Here is a 20,103-nt window from a genome sequence, read left to right on the forward strand (position 1 = left end):
TTTAAATACCATCTTTTCCCATCCTCTCTGTCCTTTGAGGCACACTGTGGCTTTGGAAGATGGTGCCAGAAGAAACTGGGAGGTGTGGTGTGTGGAGTGTCTGAGGCAACTCTGATCTGCACACTGGACTATAATTGGTTTTTCTCACACAACACTGGGCTCCTCAGCCTTGCCTTGCACACAGTCTGTTAACTCTGTGCACAAAGCCTGGACCACAGCGCTGTTTATGCCGTGTGGGTTGGAGGGAATTTCGTGTTCTGTACAATGTATGAGGGGTGTGTGCATGTTGTGTAAGGTTTGTGTGTGGCGAGTGGATTTTCTGAGTTGCTGTGTGTGATAAACATGTATACTGTGTAATGTATGTAAGGATGTGTTACTTGGTTAAAGTTACCATAAATGCAGCCTGTCCTACTCTCGGGACCAGAAAGGACTGGAATACAAGCCAACTCTTTTTTTTTTTTTAATATTTATTTATTTTTAGTTTTCGGCAGACACAACATCCTTGTTGGTATGTGGTGCTGAGGATGGAACCCAGAGCCGCACGCATGCCAGGCGAGCGCGCTACCGCTTGAGCCACATCCCCAGCCCACAAGCCAACTCTTTATTGGTCAGTTTGGTAAGACCTGGTTCTCCACCTCAGCTGGGAGAGGTGGACCTGGGGTGGCCGAGCTGAGTGACCCTGCGGCTCGGCTGCCATAGGGAGGATGGGAGCCATCATGTCCTCCAAGAGTCTTCGGCCGGGAGAGCCTGCCTCCTGCCCGAGCCGGAGAGACCCGGGAGAATCCAGGATGCCAGCGGGGAGAACTGGGTGCTCCGAGGCAGGCGGGCAGGGGCGGGGCTAAGGGCTGCGGCTGGGTTCGCAGGGGCGGGGAGGGGCGGGAGAGTGAGGTTCCGAGAATGGCTGGGTCGGGGCCAAGAGCTGGGCTATGGGCGGGGCTACGGTCTCGGGCGGTGCTAGTCTGGGTCTGGAGAAGCTAGGGGTGGGATTGAGGGCTGGGCCTGTAAGGTAAAGGCCTGAGGTAAGGGGTTGGCTGGGGGGTGGGTAACTGGCGTTAAAGGTGTGACAAAGAGGTGTCTGGGAGGAGCGGAGGCCCCGGATGAAGAACGCGGCTGACGCTTAGACCCCGGCGGGGAAGACAACGCAGCCGAAGGCCGGGAGGGGGGAGGCGGGCGGGGGGACTGGGCAAGCATGAGGCGGAGTTAGGGCCTGAACTGGGGCAAAGCTGAGACTGGAGCTTACGACTGGACAGAGGGTTCCGCCAAGCTGAGGTTCGAGGTTGGACTCCACAAGCAAGAGTCCCGTGGAAGAACCAAGCTGAGAGCGATGTGGGTCAGGACGACACTGACAATTGAAAGATGGACTGAGGAAAAGACTGGCTGCGAGACCCACGCCTGGGACAAAAGCGAGAGCAGCGGTAAGGAGGTGCGGGGCAGAAGATCAGGACGTGCCTCAGGGGCTGGCTTGAGGACCCTAAGAAGGTGTAGAACCGGAGGTTGGGTCTTGACGAGGGAGGCGGGGCCAAAGCCTGGACTGGGGCGGAGTTAGAGTCGGGGCGGGCTCACGTCGAGCCGTGAACCAGTGATCCTAAGGCCCTAGAGGCTTGTTAGCGGAATTGGCGGGAGCCAAGGTTGGAAGGAACCGGTGCACTGAAACCCCAGGCCCAGGCCCCCGCTCTTGAGGCGCTCGGTTTAGCTGTAGCCCAAGGTCCATTGCCCACCCAGGAGCTGGGGCGAGGGTTCCATTGACCTTAAAGGCGGGAAGGCGTCTGTGGCTTCCACATGTGACATCACAATTGCCTCTAGATGGGGGCGGGGCCGGGAGGCATTTCCTAGGAGACCGGGCGTACTGTCCCTCCCTTGTTTTCTCCTCTTCCCTCCTTTCCTTATTCCTTCCTTCCTCCCTCCCCCTCCCTTACCCTTTTGGCTGCTCTGGTGCCAATTCCTTGTGCCTCTAAGGCCGGGGAGCTCTTCCGCCCCAGGACCAGGAGGATACTTTACAAATGAGCATCATCTGTGAGTTGAGTTAGGCCTCTAATTCAGATTAATGCTCCACCAAGGAAGAGACCAATAGCAATACTTTTTCTTTCAAGCTATCATCTCTCCTCATTCCTTAGGAGGTTCTTTGTGTGTCCAACCACAGCACAGGGTCCAGCTGTTGCAGGAGCTCTGGACTGCTGCTTCAGTAGGAGTTGTCCTCTGTTTTCTGTGGGACTAAAGAGCAGTTCCCAGATCTGGGGGTGTAGCCCAAAGGTGCAGTGCTTGCCCAGTGTAGTACAGGAGACCCTGAGTACCAACTCCAGCACCGCCATAAAAAAAGAGCAGCCAGGCGCCAGTGGCTCTTGCCTACAATCCTGGCTGTTTGAGAGGGCTGAGGCAGTGTGAGGACAGCCTGAGCAATTTAGCGAGAACTTGTATCAAAATAAAAATTAAAGGTCTGGGGATATTGCTCAGTGGTAGAGTGCCCCTGGGTTCTGCCCACAGTGTGGGGAAAGGGGAGAAAAGAGCAGATTGCCTTTCTTAAATCTGAGTTACTTAATTCCTCTCCCACTTTGGCCTTCACCACTTCCAGAAACAAGTGATAGGTATCAGGGCTTGTTGCAGGGAGTTAGTGGAGAATAAACAGGTTCTTTCATGATGACTCTGGATAGAGCAAGCCCAGTGAAGTTTAGAGCAGAGTTTGATCCTGATCTAGACTAACAGAGAGGAATTAGCAGTGTTGGAGGTGAAAAGCAGCTGTTGTAGAAGGTGAAAACAGATTTTGGATAAGGAGCTGAACTGGTTTTAAGAATCAGCTATGGCTGAGTGCGATGGCATATGCCTATAATCCCAGCGACCTGAGAGGCTGAGGCAGGAGGATCATAAGTTCAAAGCCAGTCTCAGCAACTTACTGAGGCCCTAAGCAACTTAGTGAGACACTAAGTTTATTTTTTTTAAGAAAGAGGAGAGAGAGAGAGAGAGAGAGAGAGAGAGAGAGAGAGAGAGAGAGAGAGAACGAACGAGAACTTTATTTGATATTTATTTTTCAGGTTTTGGAGGACACAACATCTTTGTATGTGGTGCTGAGTATCGAACCCAGGCCGCACGCATGCCAGGCGAGCGCGCTACTGATTGAGCCACATCTCCAGCCCCACTAAGTTTATTTTTTATTTCTCTCAAAATAAAAAATAAAAAGGGCTAGGAATATGGCTTAATGGTTAAGCGCTCCTGAGTTCAAACTCTAGTTTAAGAAAAGAAAGAAAAAAAAAGACTTGGCTGTGGAGTTCATGTTTGTGTCTCGCCCAGCTAACAATTAAGTAGACAGGGCTGAAATAATGCAAGCTATGTAGCTGGGAAGAACTGAGTTTGGACCCTACTGCTGTCTTCTATTAACATATCTTTTGGACTATTAACTTATCTCTGAGTCTCTGTATCCTCTTCCATAGAATTCAGAATCAAAGTCTCCCCTGTTCCTGTTCCTGCCCCCACTATACAGAGGATCAAATCCAGGGACTTACGCATTGCTAGGCAAGCACTCTACTATTGACTATTCCCAGTCTCCAAAGGCATCTTTTTTTGGTATTGAGAATTAAGCCTCGCGGCTCTTTACTACTGGGCTACATCCCCAATCCTTTTTATTTTTATTTTTTGCAGTGCTGAGAATTGAACTCAGGGCCTTATGCATGCTCAGCAAGAATTCTACTTCTGGGCTGGAGATGTGGCTCAAGCATTAGCGCGCTCGCCTGGCATGCGTGCGGCCTGGGTTCGATCCTCAGCACTACATACAAACAAAGATGTTGTGTCCACCGAGAAAACTAAAAAATAAATAAAATTCTCTCTCTCTCTTTAAAAAAAAAAAAAAAAAGAATTCTACTTCTGAGCCACACCTCCTAGCCCTTTAATTTTTTGAGACAGGGTCTCACTAATTTGGGCTTCAAACTTGTCATCTTTCTTCCTCAGCTTCAGGAGTTGGCAAGACTTTAAGGGCATATTTTAAAAGCTGTGTGCAGTGGCACATGCTTATAATCCTGGTGACTTGGGAGACCGAGGCAGAAGGATCATTAAGTACCAGGCCAGCCTCAGTAACTTAGACCCTGCCTCAAAATAAAAAACAAAAGGGCTGAGGATGTAGTTTAGTGGTAGAGTGCCCCTGGCCCCTGGATTTGATCCCCAGTAACATACATACACATACACACACACACACACACACACACACACACACACACGGCGGGGGAGGCATTTCCTAGGAGATCTGGGTGTACACACATACATACAGCCCAGCTCAGAACTTGTCATTGTGAAGGTGTGCATCCTGAGTAAAGTATTTTCCTCCAGAAAAGCCCCCAGTGTGGTTGGGGATGACACTTAGTGGTAGAGTGCTTGCCTAGTATGTGTGAGGCCCCAGGTTTGATGTCTAGCACCTCCTTCCCCCATGGACAGCATCTCCAATCCTCTTTGTGGTTCCAAAATGGGCTTTTCCTATTCTCTCATGTATTCATTCAAGTAACATTTTCTTTTTTGGTATTGGAGATTGAACCCAGGGTCATTTAACCACTGAGTCACATCCCAGCTATACACACACACACACACACACACACACACACACACACATTTTTGAGACAGGGTCTCAATAAATTTATTAAGGCGCCTCGGTAAATTGCTGAGGCTGGCTTTGAACTTGAATCTGGATTACAGGTATGTGTCATTGGGTCTGGCTTAAAACTAACATTCTCTAAGCACTTTCCATGGCTCTGTGGCAGATGCAATATGGGTCTTGTTTTCAAGAAGCAAATACATGAATGTCACAAGTTCAAGGTATTATGATAGTAGGTTAAAGGGGCAAAAGACATATGTGACCAATTGTTTTTGGATAGCATTTTCCTTCTCAAGATAAGCAGGTGTTTCTTGGAGATTTTATATATATATATATATATATATATATATATATATATATATATATATATATATAAAATTTTTTTTTGTAGGGGGATTGAACACACAGGGTTACTTTACTACTGAGCTACATTCCCAGCACACCCCCCTTTTTGTGTGGTGCTTGGGATTGAACCCAGGGCCTCACACATGCAAGACAAGCACTCTACCAATTCTCTACCAACTAAGCTATATCCCCAGCCCCCCAGCCTTTTTATTTTTTGAGACAGGGTCTTGCTAAGTTGCTGAGGGCATCAATACATTTTTGAGGCTGGCCTGTAATTTTTGATCCTGAGGCCTCAGCTTCCCAAGTTGCTGGGATTACAGGCAAGTGCCACCATGCTTGGCTTTATTTTTTATTTTAAGACAGGATCTCACTAAATTGCTGAGGGCCTCTCAAGTTCCTGAGGCCAGTTTTGAACTTGCAATCCTCCTGTCTCAGCTTCCTGAGTCACTGAGATTACAGGCTAATGCCACCATACCAGCTGAGTTTTAAGATATTTTGGAGAGGTGTGCCTGATGGTCCATATCTGTAATCCCAGTGACTCAGGAGGCTCAGGCAGGGGGATTGCAAATTTAATGCCAGCTTTGGAAATTTAGTGAGACCCTGTTACAAAGATATTTTGGGAACATCCAAGAGAATATTGGTTGTGCATGCTCAGGAAAGCAGCCTGGGGTTGGGGGTGTAACTCAATGGAAAATACTTGCTTGGCATGTGGGAAGCTCTGGGCTTGACCCAGTACCACACACACACACACACACACACACACACACACACACACACACAAAAGAAAGAGGAAAGGAGAGACAGGTCTAAATTAGAGACCCAGATTTATTTTTTGGTGAATGTTGAAATCAGAAGTGGATGACATTTTCTAAGATAGACTTCTAGACTCTTCTGAGGAAGTAGCCAAAGACAGAACCTGGTAATCACCAATATAATGGGTAAAGCAGAGGAAGAGAAGACAGCATGGGAGGGATGAACTGAAGAGTTAGTTGAACAAAGAGAAAAGGTAAAAGGGATCTGTCATGGAAACCTAAGGGACAGTGTTTGCAGAAATTGATTGGGTCAAGTGAGAATAAGGCCAGTGGGCTCTGCTACTAGAAAACTGCTGGTGACCTTTGCCTAGGCTATTCTGATAAAGGGGCAGATGACTGTCATGTTGTAGGTGGCTTAATTGGAAGGAAAAGACAGGAGTCATTGAGCTCCCTGAAGGTAGGGCCTGTGCCTGGTGCCTATTGGAGCTATGCAATACAGGTCTGTTTAATGAATGCACAAATAAACTTGGGTTGAAAAGGAAAAGGGAGAGCGCTAGGGTTGTAGGTAAGTGGTAGAGCACTTGTCTAGCACATGTAAGGCACTGGGTTCAACACTCAGCACCAGATAGAAATAAAATAAAGTGTATTGTGTTCACCTACAACTAAAAAATGTATTTAAAAAGAAAAGGAAATGGGGGAATATACAGGGGTAGGAGAAACTGGGTTGGTAGAATGTTTTATTTAAAGATGATCATAGTTTGCAAGGGGGGGGGATAAAAGCCAGTAAAGAAAGTGATGTTCTGGCTCAGAAGACCTAGGTTATAGATGTTTGGGCAGGAAGAAGAATTGATGGGGGTGCGGTAGAAGCAGTCACAGAAAGGGATTGTGAAATTATCTGCTTGAGAGGAATAGTAGTAGTATAAGATTTTGAAATAAGTGCTTGAATTTATTCATTCTATCCTTTTAATAAATTCTGAGTATTTTTGGGGCTGGGGTTGTGGCTCAGTGGTAGAGCACTTTCCTACCATGTTTTCAGAACTTTTCAGGAAATATTTGATAGATGAATGGCACGGGGAGGGGGCTATTGTAGCTGCTGCCACTCTATACCTGGCACCACATAAAAACAAAAGTACTGTGTCCATTACAACTAAAAAAAAAAAAAGATAATAATAAAAATAAATAAATTCTCAGTGCTTTGCTGTGGCAAACAGGAGCTGACCAGGGACCTACAGAAGGATGACCAAGTGCCACTGAAGACTTGTTGAAGACCCTAAGCAATCAGCTTCTTTTCCTTAAGCAGGGCTCCAATTTAGTGCCTCAAAGGACAAAACTCCAGTTGAGGGTGAAGCTTAGTGTCTAGCATGCAATGAGGCGCTGGGTTCTACTCCCAGCACTACAAAAGTTGGAGGTCTGCCCAGGGACACCCTCTGACCAGGCTCCACACTCTTGAGAAAAGTTCTGGAGCTGCCCCTCCTTGCCTAGACCCCAGCCCATTCCAAGTAATTTCCTCAGGTAGCCCTTGTTCTGTGCTCCCTGCTCTATCTACATCTCTCTTCTCACCCCACTCCTCAGCCCCTTGGAGCTGGGACTGTTTTTTTTCCTTTTAAATATCTGCATCTCCAGGATGTAACTGGGCCCTGACACCCAGAACTTCTCAGGAAATGTTTGATAGATGAATGGCATGGGGAAGGGGCTGTTGTAGCTTCTGCCACTCTGTTCTCTCTCAGATATAAACAGGTTACCCGGCTGGGAGAGAGGACATCTGCTGGCTCGTGTAGCATCCAGCACTGATGCATCTACCTTATCTTCTGAAGGTGGGTTCAGGGGATCTTTGGCTCCAGGGGTCTTTGCCACCTCTCATTTGGGAAAGATGACACGCTGGTGGAGGGAAGGATGTGGTTGGTCCTGAAGCAGGAAGGGAGGGAGGTGTTTGGTCCTGATGGGGTTACCCAACTGCCCATTCTTCATTCCATGTCAAAGAGGCCCCTTTACTGTATAGAGCATGTTATGGTACAGGAATATTTTTAACACATGTGAATTGAATCCCCCTATCCCAACAACCCTGCAAATAGGTATTACCACAATCTCTTTTTGTGAATAAGGAAACAAAGACTCGGAGAAGTAAAGTTTTGCCCTAGGTTACTCAGCTAGTAAGTGACACACTTGAATTTAGGCTTGTCTGACTGCAAGTTCAAGTAGGTAGGGCATGTGCCACTATGCTCTCCTTTGTTCCAATTCAGCAGTGCCAAAGAAACCTGAAAAGGGGATGATGTTTCAAGGTCATGTCATTTATATTTCCCTTAAATATAGGGTAGAGAAAGGGTATGAGAGGAACAAAGAAGGACACCAAGTGGGTCAGCGGAATGGTGGGGACCTGGGAGCCTCATAGCCTTGTGGGGCGGGGGAGGAAAGAGGAATGTGGTAAAAGCCTACTACCATGGTCTTATCTCAAGCACTTTATGACCACTTGGACTTCTATACTCTTAGTGTGGGTTAATTACTGAATTCCTGGTGGGGAACTGCATAAGGTCTCACCCAGTTCCACCCTTTCTAAGAGCTGGATAAAGGCACAATCCTTGTGGCTTGTTAATGGGGGCTAGCCAGCTACAGTGACCCCTGCTGTGCTGCCTTGAGATTCATCCATGGAACCCACATGGGTTGTAGCCCATTATAGAGGAACCTACAGTAGGTCCCTTGTCCTCTGTCACGTTGGGGAGACCTTTGGCTTCTGAACTGTGAGCATGTGGAGCCACATGGAATGGCTTATTTTTTAGACAGGGCCAAGGGGAGAGCCAATGGTGGACTGGAGCCCTAGGCAATGTCGAACTCCATAGCTAAGCATCAGAGGAAGAAGTGTTTCCAGCATGTTTCCCAGCCCCAGGTCCCACCCCAGCGTCTTCCCTCTGTGCCCTAGGAAAGGGGGATTTGGCATCTGTTATGACTAACAGGATGGAGGGGCAAGGCTAGGGTGGGTTGCTCAGAATTCTGTGGTTCTAGGGGCTGGGGAGGAAGAATGGGAACTTGAGTAACAGAGAAGAATGGAGTGGGATGCTGGAGATACAGTAAGAAATCAGGAGGCAGAAGAAAAGAAGCGTGTGGGGGAGGGAAGTGGCCACAAGAGAGGGATGAGTAGAAGGATCAGGCAAGGGCCATGTTATCAGTTATCAGGCCTCTGTGCCTCACCATGGCAGGCCTTGGGACTGGAGTGTATCAGAGATCATGAGGGTCAGGTGGAGGCTGTCTGGACCTAGGCAAGGAAGGCACAGGGACTGAGGTGATGGCTGTGGGTTCTGATTGCGGCCAAGGCTCTATTCTGCCATAGCAAGAGGACCTTGCAATATCTGACACCTTGTGGATTGCTATGGAGGGCCCTGGAGGGTAGATGGGCTCCCATGGAAGGAGGGGAAAAGGAAGAAGTATGGTGACACAGAATAGAAAGGGAGACTGGGGAGGACTTCCTTCATTCCAGATGTAGCACCACACATTTTTCAGGGAGTTTGTAGGGGCTTCATGTAGTGGATGGTGGACAGGGCAGTGTTGGGGCCTGTGGTGACTACTGAGCAGGTAAAACAGTTCAGGGTGGGAGTGGCGATGAGAACAATAAGTTTGGTAAGGGCTTCTAGACTGAAGTGTGTATTTTGTGCTATCTGAGTGACTCAGAATCCTCCTCTCTCAGGTGAAGGCAAGGAGACTGACAGCTGCTGCTGGAACCACAAGCAGTGTGCTGGGCACATCATCCACCCCTTCTCTGACTATGGCCACCGCAACCTACATGTACATGCTGTCAGCCACTGCGACTGTGATTCTAGGTGAGGATCCCTTCTTGAAGGAGAATCATGGCAGAACCAGGTTCAAATTTTCATTGTGGCTCCCTACTTTAGCCTTAGATTTCCCTCTTCAGCTTTGTGTGCTGCCAGCCCAGACCTAGCTTATAAAACTTGCTGTGCTCCATATGTAATGGGGAGATCTTTTGGCAGTCTGGGCCAAGTCTGAAGCCCACTATGCCCTAGCTTGGTCCCTCTGGGCCCTTGGGAAGTTGTGGAGATGTGTGGGAGTCAGGCTGAGAGTCCTGTGTGTGGCAGGCTGAAGGACTGCTCAGAGAAGACAAATAGCAGCAGCTCCCAAGACACGGGCCCAACCTGCTCCCATGATGTGGAGTCAACCGGCTTCAACATCATTCAAAACCCTTGCCTTGAGTGCATCCCAGAGGAAGAATGTGTGGAACGATTCTGGTATGGCTGGTGAGTGCTGGCAGGCTAATGGGGAAAGGGTTCCAGAGAGCACTGACCCCCTCCCTGTCAACCTTCTGTTTTGGTCCCCTTCTTTCCAGGTGCAAAAGCTATAGGCCTGTTTCTGTAGCAGTGATCCACCATCCCATCCACCATGAATGTGGGGCAGATGACCTAAATGAAGAAGAGGAAGAGGAGGATCAAAGTAGGCCTCCCATCCCAACTCAGGTGGGACCCACCACAGCGCCCACTGAACCATGCACCAGCACAGTCACTGGGACCCCTGACTCAGCAGCGCCCATCACCATCTGGCGCTCTGAGAGCCCCACAAGGAAGAACCAGGACATCAAGGTGATTAAGAAGATAAAGAAGAAAAAGGAAAAAGACAAGGAGGAGGAGATGACAGATGAGAAGACAAAGCTGAAGAAAAAAGTCAAGAAGGGCAAGTTGACTAAGAAGAAAAGCCCAATGAAATCAGAGTCTGCACCTCCAGACTTGAGCCGAACATTAAGCCCAAGAATGTTGGCCAGGATGTCGGAGTCCAGCCCAGAAAGCCCAGAAGACCTGGAGAGTGAGGATAGTTACAATGACCGGGGTCAGCAAGAGCCCTCCAGTGACGACATCGTAGAGTCATCATCACCCAGGAAGAGAGAGAAATGCATTGCCCATGTCAAGAAAAACAGGGGAAAGACCTCGCCAACCAGGAAAGTGATCAAGAGGAAATCTCCCCCAGTGTCCAACCCAAATCTCAGTTGAGGCCAGGGTGCCCAGGGTGAAGAATAAATGCCATCAAGCCTGACACTGACCCGCTCTTGCTTATTCTCTCCCTCTAAAAGGGCTACTTTGTGGGGAGGTGGTGGGCCCTGGGTGTACTAGAATGAAGGGGCTGGGGGTTACAGGGATTTTGAAGGGCAATCTGGCTTTCAATGAGGAAGTCCATGGGGAGGTGGGTGGGAAGAAAAGGCAGGGGCATAGCACTCTTCCTAATATCCTAGGACCAGTTTGGAAGAGTACGTCTAGATGGGTTGGGGGGTGGGAGGATTGGGTTCCTGCCCTGGGGAGACTGGTGTGTTTGAAACTCAATTCTGGGATGGGCAACACTATGCAGCAATACCTCAAATAAACTGACCTTTTCACCCGCTCTGCCATTATATCTAGACTTTTTCTCTTCAAGTGGTTCTGGGGAAGGTGCTTATAGTATCACAAGGACATGAACTTCCCAGCTGTGGTCCTGCTCCTGCTAGAGCCTTGTAGACCTTTTATGATGAATGAAGTATTGAGTTCTCAAGTCCCTTCCAGTGGCTCTTACCTACACACAAAATGATCTTGAATAAAGAAAAGTAGAGAGAGGGAATTCACCAAGTCTGGGCAATAGTGGTCTCGTTCTGACTCCTGCTGAACCCCCAAGTACCGGGGAGAGAGGGGAAAGCCTCCATCTCTCAGCACTGACTCAAAGTTGTGAGATGAAGCCCTTGTGAAGAAACAGGGCAATCAGGAGCACAGAACAAAAATGGCAGTGGGACTGCAGGAAGGGACAAGAGTCAGTGGCTGGCTGGTCCCAATTAAGGGGGGAGAGAGGACGATGGGAAATGGCCTCTTCTGGAATGTGCCAGCTCCTACTTCCAGGGCCTTTGTGACTATAAACAGATGAGTTGGGGACCCATATTGGGGCAGAAATCTCTGACTTGCTTAGAGGTTGTCAGAGACCAGGGCCCAGTTAGGAAAGTGGAATAGAGGGAGCTGCAGGGGCTCAAGTTGAGAAATTCAGATTTACTTGTGGCTTTTTAATCTATAAGAGAAGAGACTGGCCCAGTGAGGCAGCTGTTCAAGGGGAGTAACAGCAAACTGACATTTATGAGGTGTCAGGCACTGGGCTGAGCAGTTCATACTGCCCCAGCTTGGTCCTTATAGCAGACTGATGAGGTAGGATTCAGAGAAAGCAAAGCCAGTTTTAAGACAGCAGGGATGGCATAGGTTACAGGGCTCAGAACGGGGGAGGAATGTGACCTCAGGCAGACTGAACAGGCTCCCTGCTCTTCTATGAAACTGCCTCTCAGATGTATCAGGAGTTGTCAGGGGAGCCCTTGGAGCTCCAAACTGCTTTGAAAGCTACCCCTTGAAGAGCAGAGAGCTGGAGAGAGAGGGTTCAACAAGTGCTGTGTAGAAACACTGTTTATTCAAATGACAGGCAGGAAATGTGGCAGCAGCAGGCGGGTAAGGTCAGCCAGGCAGGGGCTAGCAGGTTAACACTGCTCCCTTTATGTCCCCTGCAATCCTGCTTTGAGAGCCACAGTGATGTTGATATCAGGATCAAAAATACTTTCCCTCCTCTCCCTCCTGCCCAAAATGAATAAATAGCATCCCTCTCCCCACAAGAGCTGGGGGAGACACACATGCTGAGCTTGGTACCCTATCATAGCCCAAAGTCAGGTGAGGGCAGAAGCTCAAAATGGCTTGTAGGGAGTAGAATACAAAACTGCTCACTCTCATCCTCATCTTCCCCTCTCCTCCCACCATACCCTCCTCCCAGCCTGATCCTAGGACAGGTGGTTAATAAGGGTCTGGAGTGGGTGAACTGCTGCCTGGCGTATACTGAGCTCAAGCTCACAAGGACATTTAGCCTGTTACCTGTCCAGGCTAACAACCAAAGAAAATGTCATTTAACGCCATTTTATGGACAGAAAAGGATGGGCAGGGAGTGAGGCAGTGGGCGACCAGGCCCTCAAAGCCTCAGAGGTAACCAGAGTCTGAGGAGCAGGCCCCCTACCGATCCATCTCGTCCAGGAGCGGGGTGGCATCGCCAGCAATGGACATGGGGGTGCTTTCGATCATGGGACTTGGGGAGGGCCGAGGTGTCAACCGCTGCTTCTGTTTCCGCCGTTCTGCCTCCTTCTCCTGTAGCCACTGTTCTGCCATCTTCCCCCAGTCGATAGCTGCATGGCTGTTGGACCTGGGAGATGGAAAGAAGGGACTTTAAGCCCCCAACTCAAGACAATATCTGTCCCTTCTAATAACCTTGCCCTGTGCCTCCGCCTTATACTTACTTTGGCTGTTGCTGCCGTTGCCTGGAGCTGGAAGAGGGCTGGGGCTGGGGCTGGGCAGACTGTGGGGTGGTGCTGGCCTGGAGCTGGTGGTATTGCGGTGTGGTGATGGGCTGGCTCGGGGTTGTGTAGGAGTAGCTGGGGGTCATTAGTGGTGTGGCCACTGGCTGTTGAGCTGGTGTTGGGAATACCTGGAAAGATGTGGACCAGTAAGTGGGGATGGGCTCTGGGCCTGTTTTGTCACTGTGAACTTCTGGCAAGCTGAAAGGATGGGCTCAAAACAGAGCTTCCCAGGTGACCCAACCCTGAGCAGCATGTGATTCTAAGAAGCAGAAGGAGGCAAGAGGGTTGACAATGGCACATGAGGCCCACTGGTTTTGAAGACCTTAGGATTCTAGTTGCTTGAGAGTTCCCCCAAGATCTCAAAGGACCCAGTTCCCCTCTATTCCCTTTCTAGTCAAGTGGGCCAGGGAAAAGGAACATCTGTTGGTAATGGTTCCTAAGGTTAAGGAAGCCGTTTCTGCATATGAAGCCCTTTGTGGTGGGCACAGCCAGAGGTGTCTAAAGGACTTGGGTTGGTAAAAGATGTCTGTTCCCTCTTGCTATTCCCCACACCAAATAGATAACCCCTCCCCAAGCCACGTACATGGTAAGCGCTGCTGCCCCCTCCACTGCCTCCATAGCCATACTGGCTGGAGGCCCACTGGGCTGGGGTGGCATTAGGGTTCTGTCCCTGGCCTGTGACAGCAGCAATGGCACTGAACATCTGCGAAGTCATGTTCTGGGGTAGGGCATTCACAGCCCGTGTCAGATCTGTAAGCACATAAAGAAGAGGATGGCATGTAAAAAGTGAAAGTTCCTCTGGTTCCACCCCTTCCATAGACCCAGGCCCGAGTGCCCACCTGCAAGGTTGATGTTGGCAGGAGTAGCATTGATAGAGGCAGGTGTCCTTGTTCTGCTGCTGCTACTGGGGGTAATGCCTGTAAGGAAATGGCTATTGTTAGTTATGTCCATCCAGAAACCTATTTCTGGCTTCCTAATTCAGGGGCTAGAAGAGGTATTAAGATAGGTGAAGGGGAAATTGCATAGGCCCATTGGAGAACCTTGCGGTTATAACATTCCTGCTCCCAGCTACAATGACAGCCTACCCTTCCCCTCTCCCCTAGAGGCCAGTGATCACTTGAGTCATGTTCCTCCAACTATACCCTATAAGTCAGGAGACACCAGAACTCACCTGGCACAGGATCCTGGTAATGATCCTTAAACCATCTGAAGAGCCCATTTACAGTTGGGAAAATTTGGCCTCGGTACCGGAATCCTTCAGGAGTCACCGTTACATATTCTATCCTGGGGTTTTAGATGGAAACATATATCAGATTCCACTTGAAGCCCTCTATGAGAGAATGACCAGAACAGATGTCCACCATGTGAAGTAGCCAGAATGGGTGCTGGGGGAAAGGAGAGATGACAAAGCCTGTTTCTGATCCTGTGAGGGGAGCTACACATAGCAGAGTGCAGTCAAGGCCAAGGAGTCAGCAGCCCCTGTGTGCTGCATATAGGCTGTGAAGGAAAGTTTAATGTAGGAATGACATATGGGCTGCAATGTGAAGGTAAGGGTGAGACCGAGGTCACAGAATGTTAGGCAGATGGGGCTTTCCTGGGTACCAAAGTGTGGGAATTTCTGTAGTGTTCCTGGAAAGCGGTTAATCTGCTCTTATCAGATACTTCCAAGAACAGCAAAGTGGTTAAGAGGAAGGGCTTTGGTTGGGAGGCCGAGGCAAGAAGATTCCAGGTTTAAGGTCAGTCTGGGCAATGTAATGACACCCTATCTCAATATAAAAAATAAAAGGGCTGGAAAGGATTGGGGATGTAGCTCAGTGGTAGAGTGCCCCTGGGTTGAATTTTCAGTACTGGGGGCAGGGGAAGAGAAAAGGAGGGACTCTGGGTTCAGTTCTGACTTGAACTTTGCCACTTGTTACCTAAGTGATGCTGTACCAAGATACTAAACCTGAGTTTCTACTTCATTTATAAAATGAAGACAACAGCACTGAAATCCACAGGGTGGGTCTAAGGACTAAATGAGCTTACCACAACACCAAACACAGGTTATACTCGGTCAAGGAGAATTTCTCAACCGCCCAAAGACAATGCTTAGTGTGGCAAAGTTCTCACTTAACTCAGTTGAAATCTGTTTACTAAATCTTCTCCAAGTGTGAACTCTGTCACATAAGGAGAATGTGCAAGGAGTCCACAGGAAGCTATCACACCAAATATGTTTCTAGATATATGTCTCCAGCTTGCTCAACTGTTCTTCATGGAACAGTTTTAGTTCCAGAGCCCTGCCTGCTATCTTCTGGAGGCATGTTGGTGAAATCAGAAATGGCTTCTCAGAAAAGGAGCACGACACTCTGGATATGTCCAAATGCAGGGCTCTTTATCACTTGGCCAACGAGACCCACTAATACAGTCAAAGCAGTGCATCACATGTGGTCAGTAAGGGCATAAGAGCAGAAATGTCCATATCTGGGTGGAGAGCCAAGGGGAGGATGGGGCAGGACCTGTGTAGAGAAGGCTGGTGTGCTAACCAGCATTTGCAACAGACTAAACAAAGCAGACTAAAGAAACCATTTATCCTTCAGGTTCAAAAAGAGCTAGAGGGACACAGTAGTAAAGGATGCCTTGAGGAAGGCAGCCTGCCAGTCATGTGTAGATGGGAGCACAGCAGGAGACGCAGAAATGCTCCTGACCCACACCTTCAGTGTGGGCACAAGAAAGAGTCAACACATTGCAGCATCAAGTGCTGTATATTGAGAGCCCTAGGGAGGGTAAAGCAGGGAGAGAGGAGACCACTGTGCTACTCCAGTCTTGCCAGTCAGGTCAGAGAGTGCCTGGTGTTGCCCATCGCTCTTTGGCAAGGAAGTGAGGTGAAGGAAACTTCTTTTTCAGTGCTGATGAATATGTCTTTCTCAGGATTTTTTTTTTTGTCTGTTTTTTTTTTTTTTTTTAAATCTCTAAATCATCACCCTTACTCCCCACCTCCAACCTCCACCTCCTTTCTGAACAAATAAGAGGAGAAAGGCAGGCAGAACCAGTGGGATACAACTCCCTTCTAGCCTGTCTGTGGACCCCAGCGGCAGCACCTCCTCAGCACCAGTGCTCACCTGGGTTTACCCCGGGGCTGGTATCCCAGGAGGAACTTGCCGGGCAGTTCCTTGCAGGCACAGATGAAATAAGGGATGAAGGTGGGCTTCTCCTTCTTAGTTTTGATGAGCAGCTCCTCTAATTTCTGGGGGTAAAATGAGGGGGAGAGGTTGGGACAGCAGCATGCTTGGTACAAAATGTCTGGTGCATATATATGTTCACTTCCTTCACCACCTGAGCATCCCCTACACTGAAGGGAAAGCATACATCCTTAAGAGCATGTAAGGTGCCATCCCTCAGAGGCCCTGGGCTCACCTTTCGGTCCCCACCACTGCAATCCTGATAATACTTGTGGTTAAGAAGGTCCCGGGCAAAGGATGCCATGGGTTGGACATAGCGGGCAACAATCTCATCCAAGTCTTCAAATTCCTGAGGGAAGAAGATAAAGGCCCTGCATGTCACATTCAGAGGTGAGACTCCTGGCCTTTCATCAAATTCACCCTAAATAAAAACCATGGCAGGTGGTGGGCTTTCTGGTCCTCCAAAGCCTCACTTCACTACAAGGTCCCCTTGACTGATCCATAGTTTTGAATCATGTCCAGACACACTGGCTTATGGGGCATTATGTCCTTTAGGTCCTGACTGAAAAAACAGGGAACATCACTAGATTTCTCTTCCTAAACACAGGAACAAGAAATCTGGTATGTGTATGCGTACATATACTGTTATCTCTGCTTCCTCACTGGCTCTCTCCAAGTAGTTTATTCTACAATGTGGAGGATAGGAAGGAAGGGAAAAATATATAAAAACCAATAAAACGATTCATTCTACCAAACACCTCCAGTTTTGCTGCTCTACAGCTAAATTATGTACAATGCATCCAAGTTACAACTATCAGGTGAAAGTAACCAGGAAGGGCTTGTTTCTAGAACCAGGAATGGGGCTTATAGGTGGCCAGGTGTGGCTCTCACCTCACTATTGATCCAAAGAGTAGCTCCAAGGCTGAAGGCATTTTCCTTGCCCTCCTCCCGCACATCCACATGCTGGTAGATGCCATCACTGACTTTCCAGGTCACTGTCAGGTGGTTCTCACCCTTGCTGCTTGGTCGGATGATCACGTCACCCTGATCCATGGTTTCCATCATCTTTTCTGCTTGTTTGAAATTGATATTATGGAAGGATGGGTGTGCAATCACTCGCTTGATGTATGCTGGAAAGGGCAGGAGAGAAGTACAGATCAGGTGATGGGGATAAGAGGTAGCAGCAATGGGACACACTGGATTCTGACTCACTATGGGATTCTGAAACTCTTTCACCCTTTCTGGGCCTGAATTCTCTGATATGAATGATATGTTAGCCTGGGTTCCTGGGATTCTGAGACAATGATGCTTTGAGAGTTACAAGCCTTTACAAACAAAATGTGATCCAAGAGACTCTGGGTTCCATTCCTACCCATGACTCCTTTTCATGATGACTCCAGACCTCAGTATCCTGAAGCTGAGACCCCACTCCTATTGGGACAATGATATACATGCACCCTGTGGCCTGAGTCCTATAGCAGCATAGCTGCCAAGACAAAGGGTACGGTGGTAGGCAAACTCACTGGTCCGTTGCTGCTTCCGTTTCATGTCTTCCTCCTGCTTGTGGTCTGCTGCTTCAGCATCAAAGTCATAGTAAGTGTCCTTGGGCAGTTTCCATTCATTGTTCCTGTCCACAAGGTCCGAGGTACGGCAGGTCAAGTCTGCACTAAACTTCTCAATGTCAATCTTCATGATGCGGCAGTGAACAGTCATTCCCACCTACATCCACAGAATATGTGAGCTGGAAGGGACAAAGATTATCTGGCCCTATGCCCTACTTCACATATGAGAAAACCAAAGTCCAGGCAGGAAGGTGGGACCTGCTCAAAGACAGCCTGCTACTAAATGGCAGGGGAGTAGTCAGGGGATGAGCATGCTATGCAGCCTATAAGCCAAGCCTGCAATGGCCCCTCCCACTCTAGGCAGGAAAAACAACTGGAGCCTGCTGGAATCTATCCTGTCACTTGTACTCTTCCCTTTTTCCATGAAGTTGGCTGGTTACTGCTCCCAGGGTTTGTCTTTTTGGAGGGGAAGCAAAGTAATAGCTGTTTTCTGTGAGCCCTATTATCAGTCACATTGCATGGCCCTCCTCATGTTGAAAATCTTCTAAGATTTGTTATTAGGAATGTTTTCCCTAGCCCTTATGAGCCCAAACATCTCCTGGTTTATAACACTTAAAACCGGAGAACTAGGCAGATCTGGCCCTACCCATGTCACTGACTGGATGATCTTGAAAAGACACCTGAATTTCTCTGGGGAAAAAAAAAAATTCCCATCAGGTTGTAGGACTAGAGAGAGCAAACACCAATGTGGAGTGCTGATGTTTAGTGGGTATGTAATAAATGGTAGCTATGGCAGGATAATACTAAGACCTAAAGAACTTAGAAATTTACTTCCAATCCACTTGGGCAGAAACCATTTGAAATTTTCTTCTGTGTTCTCTGGTTCTGCTGTGAAACCCCAGAAGTGCTCTGTACATGGGCTATGCCACACTTCCTTTTCCATCTCCCAGAGGAGTATTGCCTGGCCTTGGAGAAACAGGCAGAGACTTCCTATTTTGCAGCACATGACGCTGGGCCCTGTTTTCTGTTCTCTGCCTAAGCTGCAGTTTCCCACAATGGAAAAGAACACTCTCTGAAAGGGCTGACAACTGGCAGAATTGCACAAAAGCAGTGAACAAAAGCTGCTACTCATTCAGATGCTTCTCACCCTGGCTTCTGCAAGCTAGTTATAAATCCTCCCTGACACTCTCACCACCAATAGCCACTGGGAACAGAGCTTAACTTCTAGTGGGGATAGCCCAAAGTAAGTCTAACTGGGGTGGCTAAAGACTGTCCTATATCCCTAGGCCAATCATTTACCTTCACTCGCTCCTCTGGCCGCTTTACCACTTTGTCACTAAGAAATTTGGTGGGGATGAAGCCAGTGACACCATTGTCTAGCCGGGTTTTGACACCAATGGCCTGGCCCGGGCATGACCCGCTGTCAAAATGATTCCAGACCTGAAGAAGCACAAGGAGAGAAGGTTCATTATTAAGATTCACATGTTCAGAAAAGAGCACTCAGGGGTGCTATAATTTATTTTACCACTGAGGTCTGGCACTGGTCTGAAAACATGACTCAGTCACCTGCTAGGACACAACTGTAACATCTACAGCATTCTTTGACTCATAGCTGATGCTTGGTACCATGGGCCATGCTTCTCTAATCTACAACCCTCTAGCTCCAACCAAGGCCACTCCTGTTGTGTTCTGCCCTAGCAAGCATCAGAATTGTCTGTGTCAGACTTCTCAGAACAATTCACTAAGTGAACCAGACATCCTTTGGTTGTCCCTTGGATAATTACATCAGCTTCTTCTATTGGGTAAAATTGAGAAAATCTGCCTAATAGTATATGAAGGCCCCAAAAAGTCTTTGGGTGGTTTTAATGACATCAGAAAGGCAGATGATGTCTAGTAGAATATGGGGAAAAGTTAAAAATGTTGAGAATATAGAAACTGAACCTATTGATAATATAAATATTTAAGAGAAACCATAGATTTCTCTTTTCTTGCAGTACTGGCAATTGATCCCCAGCACGTTTCATTTTTTACTTTGAGAAAGGGTTAGGCCCACACTAGACTTGAACTTAGGAGACTAAGTTGCTGGGATTATAGACACATTCCATCACACCCAGTTTTTACAGATACCTTCTTCTTTTTTTTTTTTAAAAAGAGAAAGAGAATTTTTAATATATATTTTTTATTTTCGGCAGAAACAACATCTTTGTTTGTACGTGGTGCTGAGGATCGAACCCGGGCGGCATGCATGCCAGCCCAGCGCGCTACCGCTTGAGCCACATCCCCAGCCCTATAGATACCTTCTAACAAGAAAGTATGGGGAGGCTGGGGATGTGGCTCAAGCGGTAGCGCGCTCGCCTGGCATGCATGCGGCCCGGGTTCGATC

At 48.3% G+C, this 20,103-nt stretch overlaps 2 protein-coding genes across 4 annotated transcripts in view; one reads left to right on the top strand and one right to left on the bottom strand.

Moving 5' to 3' along the window:
* The first annotated feature begins 958 nt into the window (after positions 1–958).
* On the top strand, positions 959–11,006 carry Proca1 (protein interacting with cyclin A1). Of its 2 annotated transcripts, XM_026389015.2 has the most exons (5): positions 959–1,415; positions 7,395–7,481; positions 9,344–9,476; positions 9,750–9,908; positions 9,998–11,006. In XM_026389015.2, exons 1-5 carry the CDS (start codon positions 1,325–1,327, stop codon positions 10,650–10,652), a joined length of 1,125 nt encoding a protein of 374 aa, XP_026244800.2. In that variant the 5' UTR covers positions 959–1,324; the 3' UTR covers positions 10,653–11,006. The 2 variants fall into 2 exon arrangements, with proteins under 2 accessions (XP_026244800.2, XP_026244801.2); XM_026389016.2 differs by lacking the exon at positions 9,750–9,908 and having other exon boundaries at positions 962–1,415.
* Positions 11,007–11,913: 907 nt separating this feature from the next.
* Supt6h (SPT6 homolog, histone chaperone and transcription elongation factor) overlaps positions 11,914–20,103 on the bottom strand; it is a 31,902-nt gene continuing 23,712 nt past the window's right edge. For both annotated transcript variants that reach the window (XM_026388787.2, XM_026388788.2), the window contains exons 28-37: positions 19,020–19,160; positions 17,682–17,877; positions 17,050–17,288; positions 16,394–16,507; positions 16,099–16,223; positions 14,172–14,284; positions 13,840–13,917; positions 13,584–13,750; positions 12,941–13,128; positions 11,914–12,846 (exon numbers count right to left, since the gene is read on the bottom strand). In XM_026388787.2, coding sequence (XP_026244572.1) covers positions 12,660–12,846; positions 12,941–13,128; positions 13,584–13,750; positions 13,840–13,917; positions 14,172–14,284; positions 16,099–16,223; positions 16,394–16,507; positions 17,050–17,288; positions 17,682–17,877; positions 19,020–19,160 — 1,548 coding nt within the window. In that variant the 3' untranslated portion in view covers positions 11,914–12,659. The remainder of the gene's footprint in view (positions 12,847–12,940; positions 13,129–13,583; positions 13,751–13,839; positions 13,918–14,171; positions 14,285–16,098; positions 16,224–16,393; positions 16,508–17,049; positions 17,289–17,681; positions 17,878–19,019; positions 19,161–20,103) is intronic.

Source organism: Urocitellus parryii, chromosome 7 (assembly GCF_045843805.1).
Source record: "Urocitellus parryii isolate mUroPar1 chromosome 7, mUroPar1.hap1, whole genome shotgun sequence".
Taxonomy (NCBI): domain Eukaryota; kingdom Metazoa; phylum Chordata; class Mammalia; order Rodentia; family Sciuridae; genus Urocitellus; species Urocitellus parryii.

Coding starts and splice junctions, on each gene's coding strand:
- Proca1 (XM_026389015.2), top strand. CDS start 1,325: ATGTGGGTCAGGACGACACTGACAATTGAAAGATGGACTGAGGAAAAG. Junction 1,416..7,394: donor GGACAAAAGCGAGAGCAGCG/GTAAGGAGGTGC, acceptor GTTCTCTCTCAG/ATATAAACAGGTTACCCGGC. Junction 7,482..9,343: donor ATCTACCTTATCTTCTGAAG/GTGGGTTCAGGG, acceptor CTCCTCTCTCAG/GTGAAGGCAAGGAGACTGAC.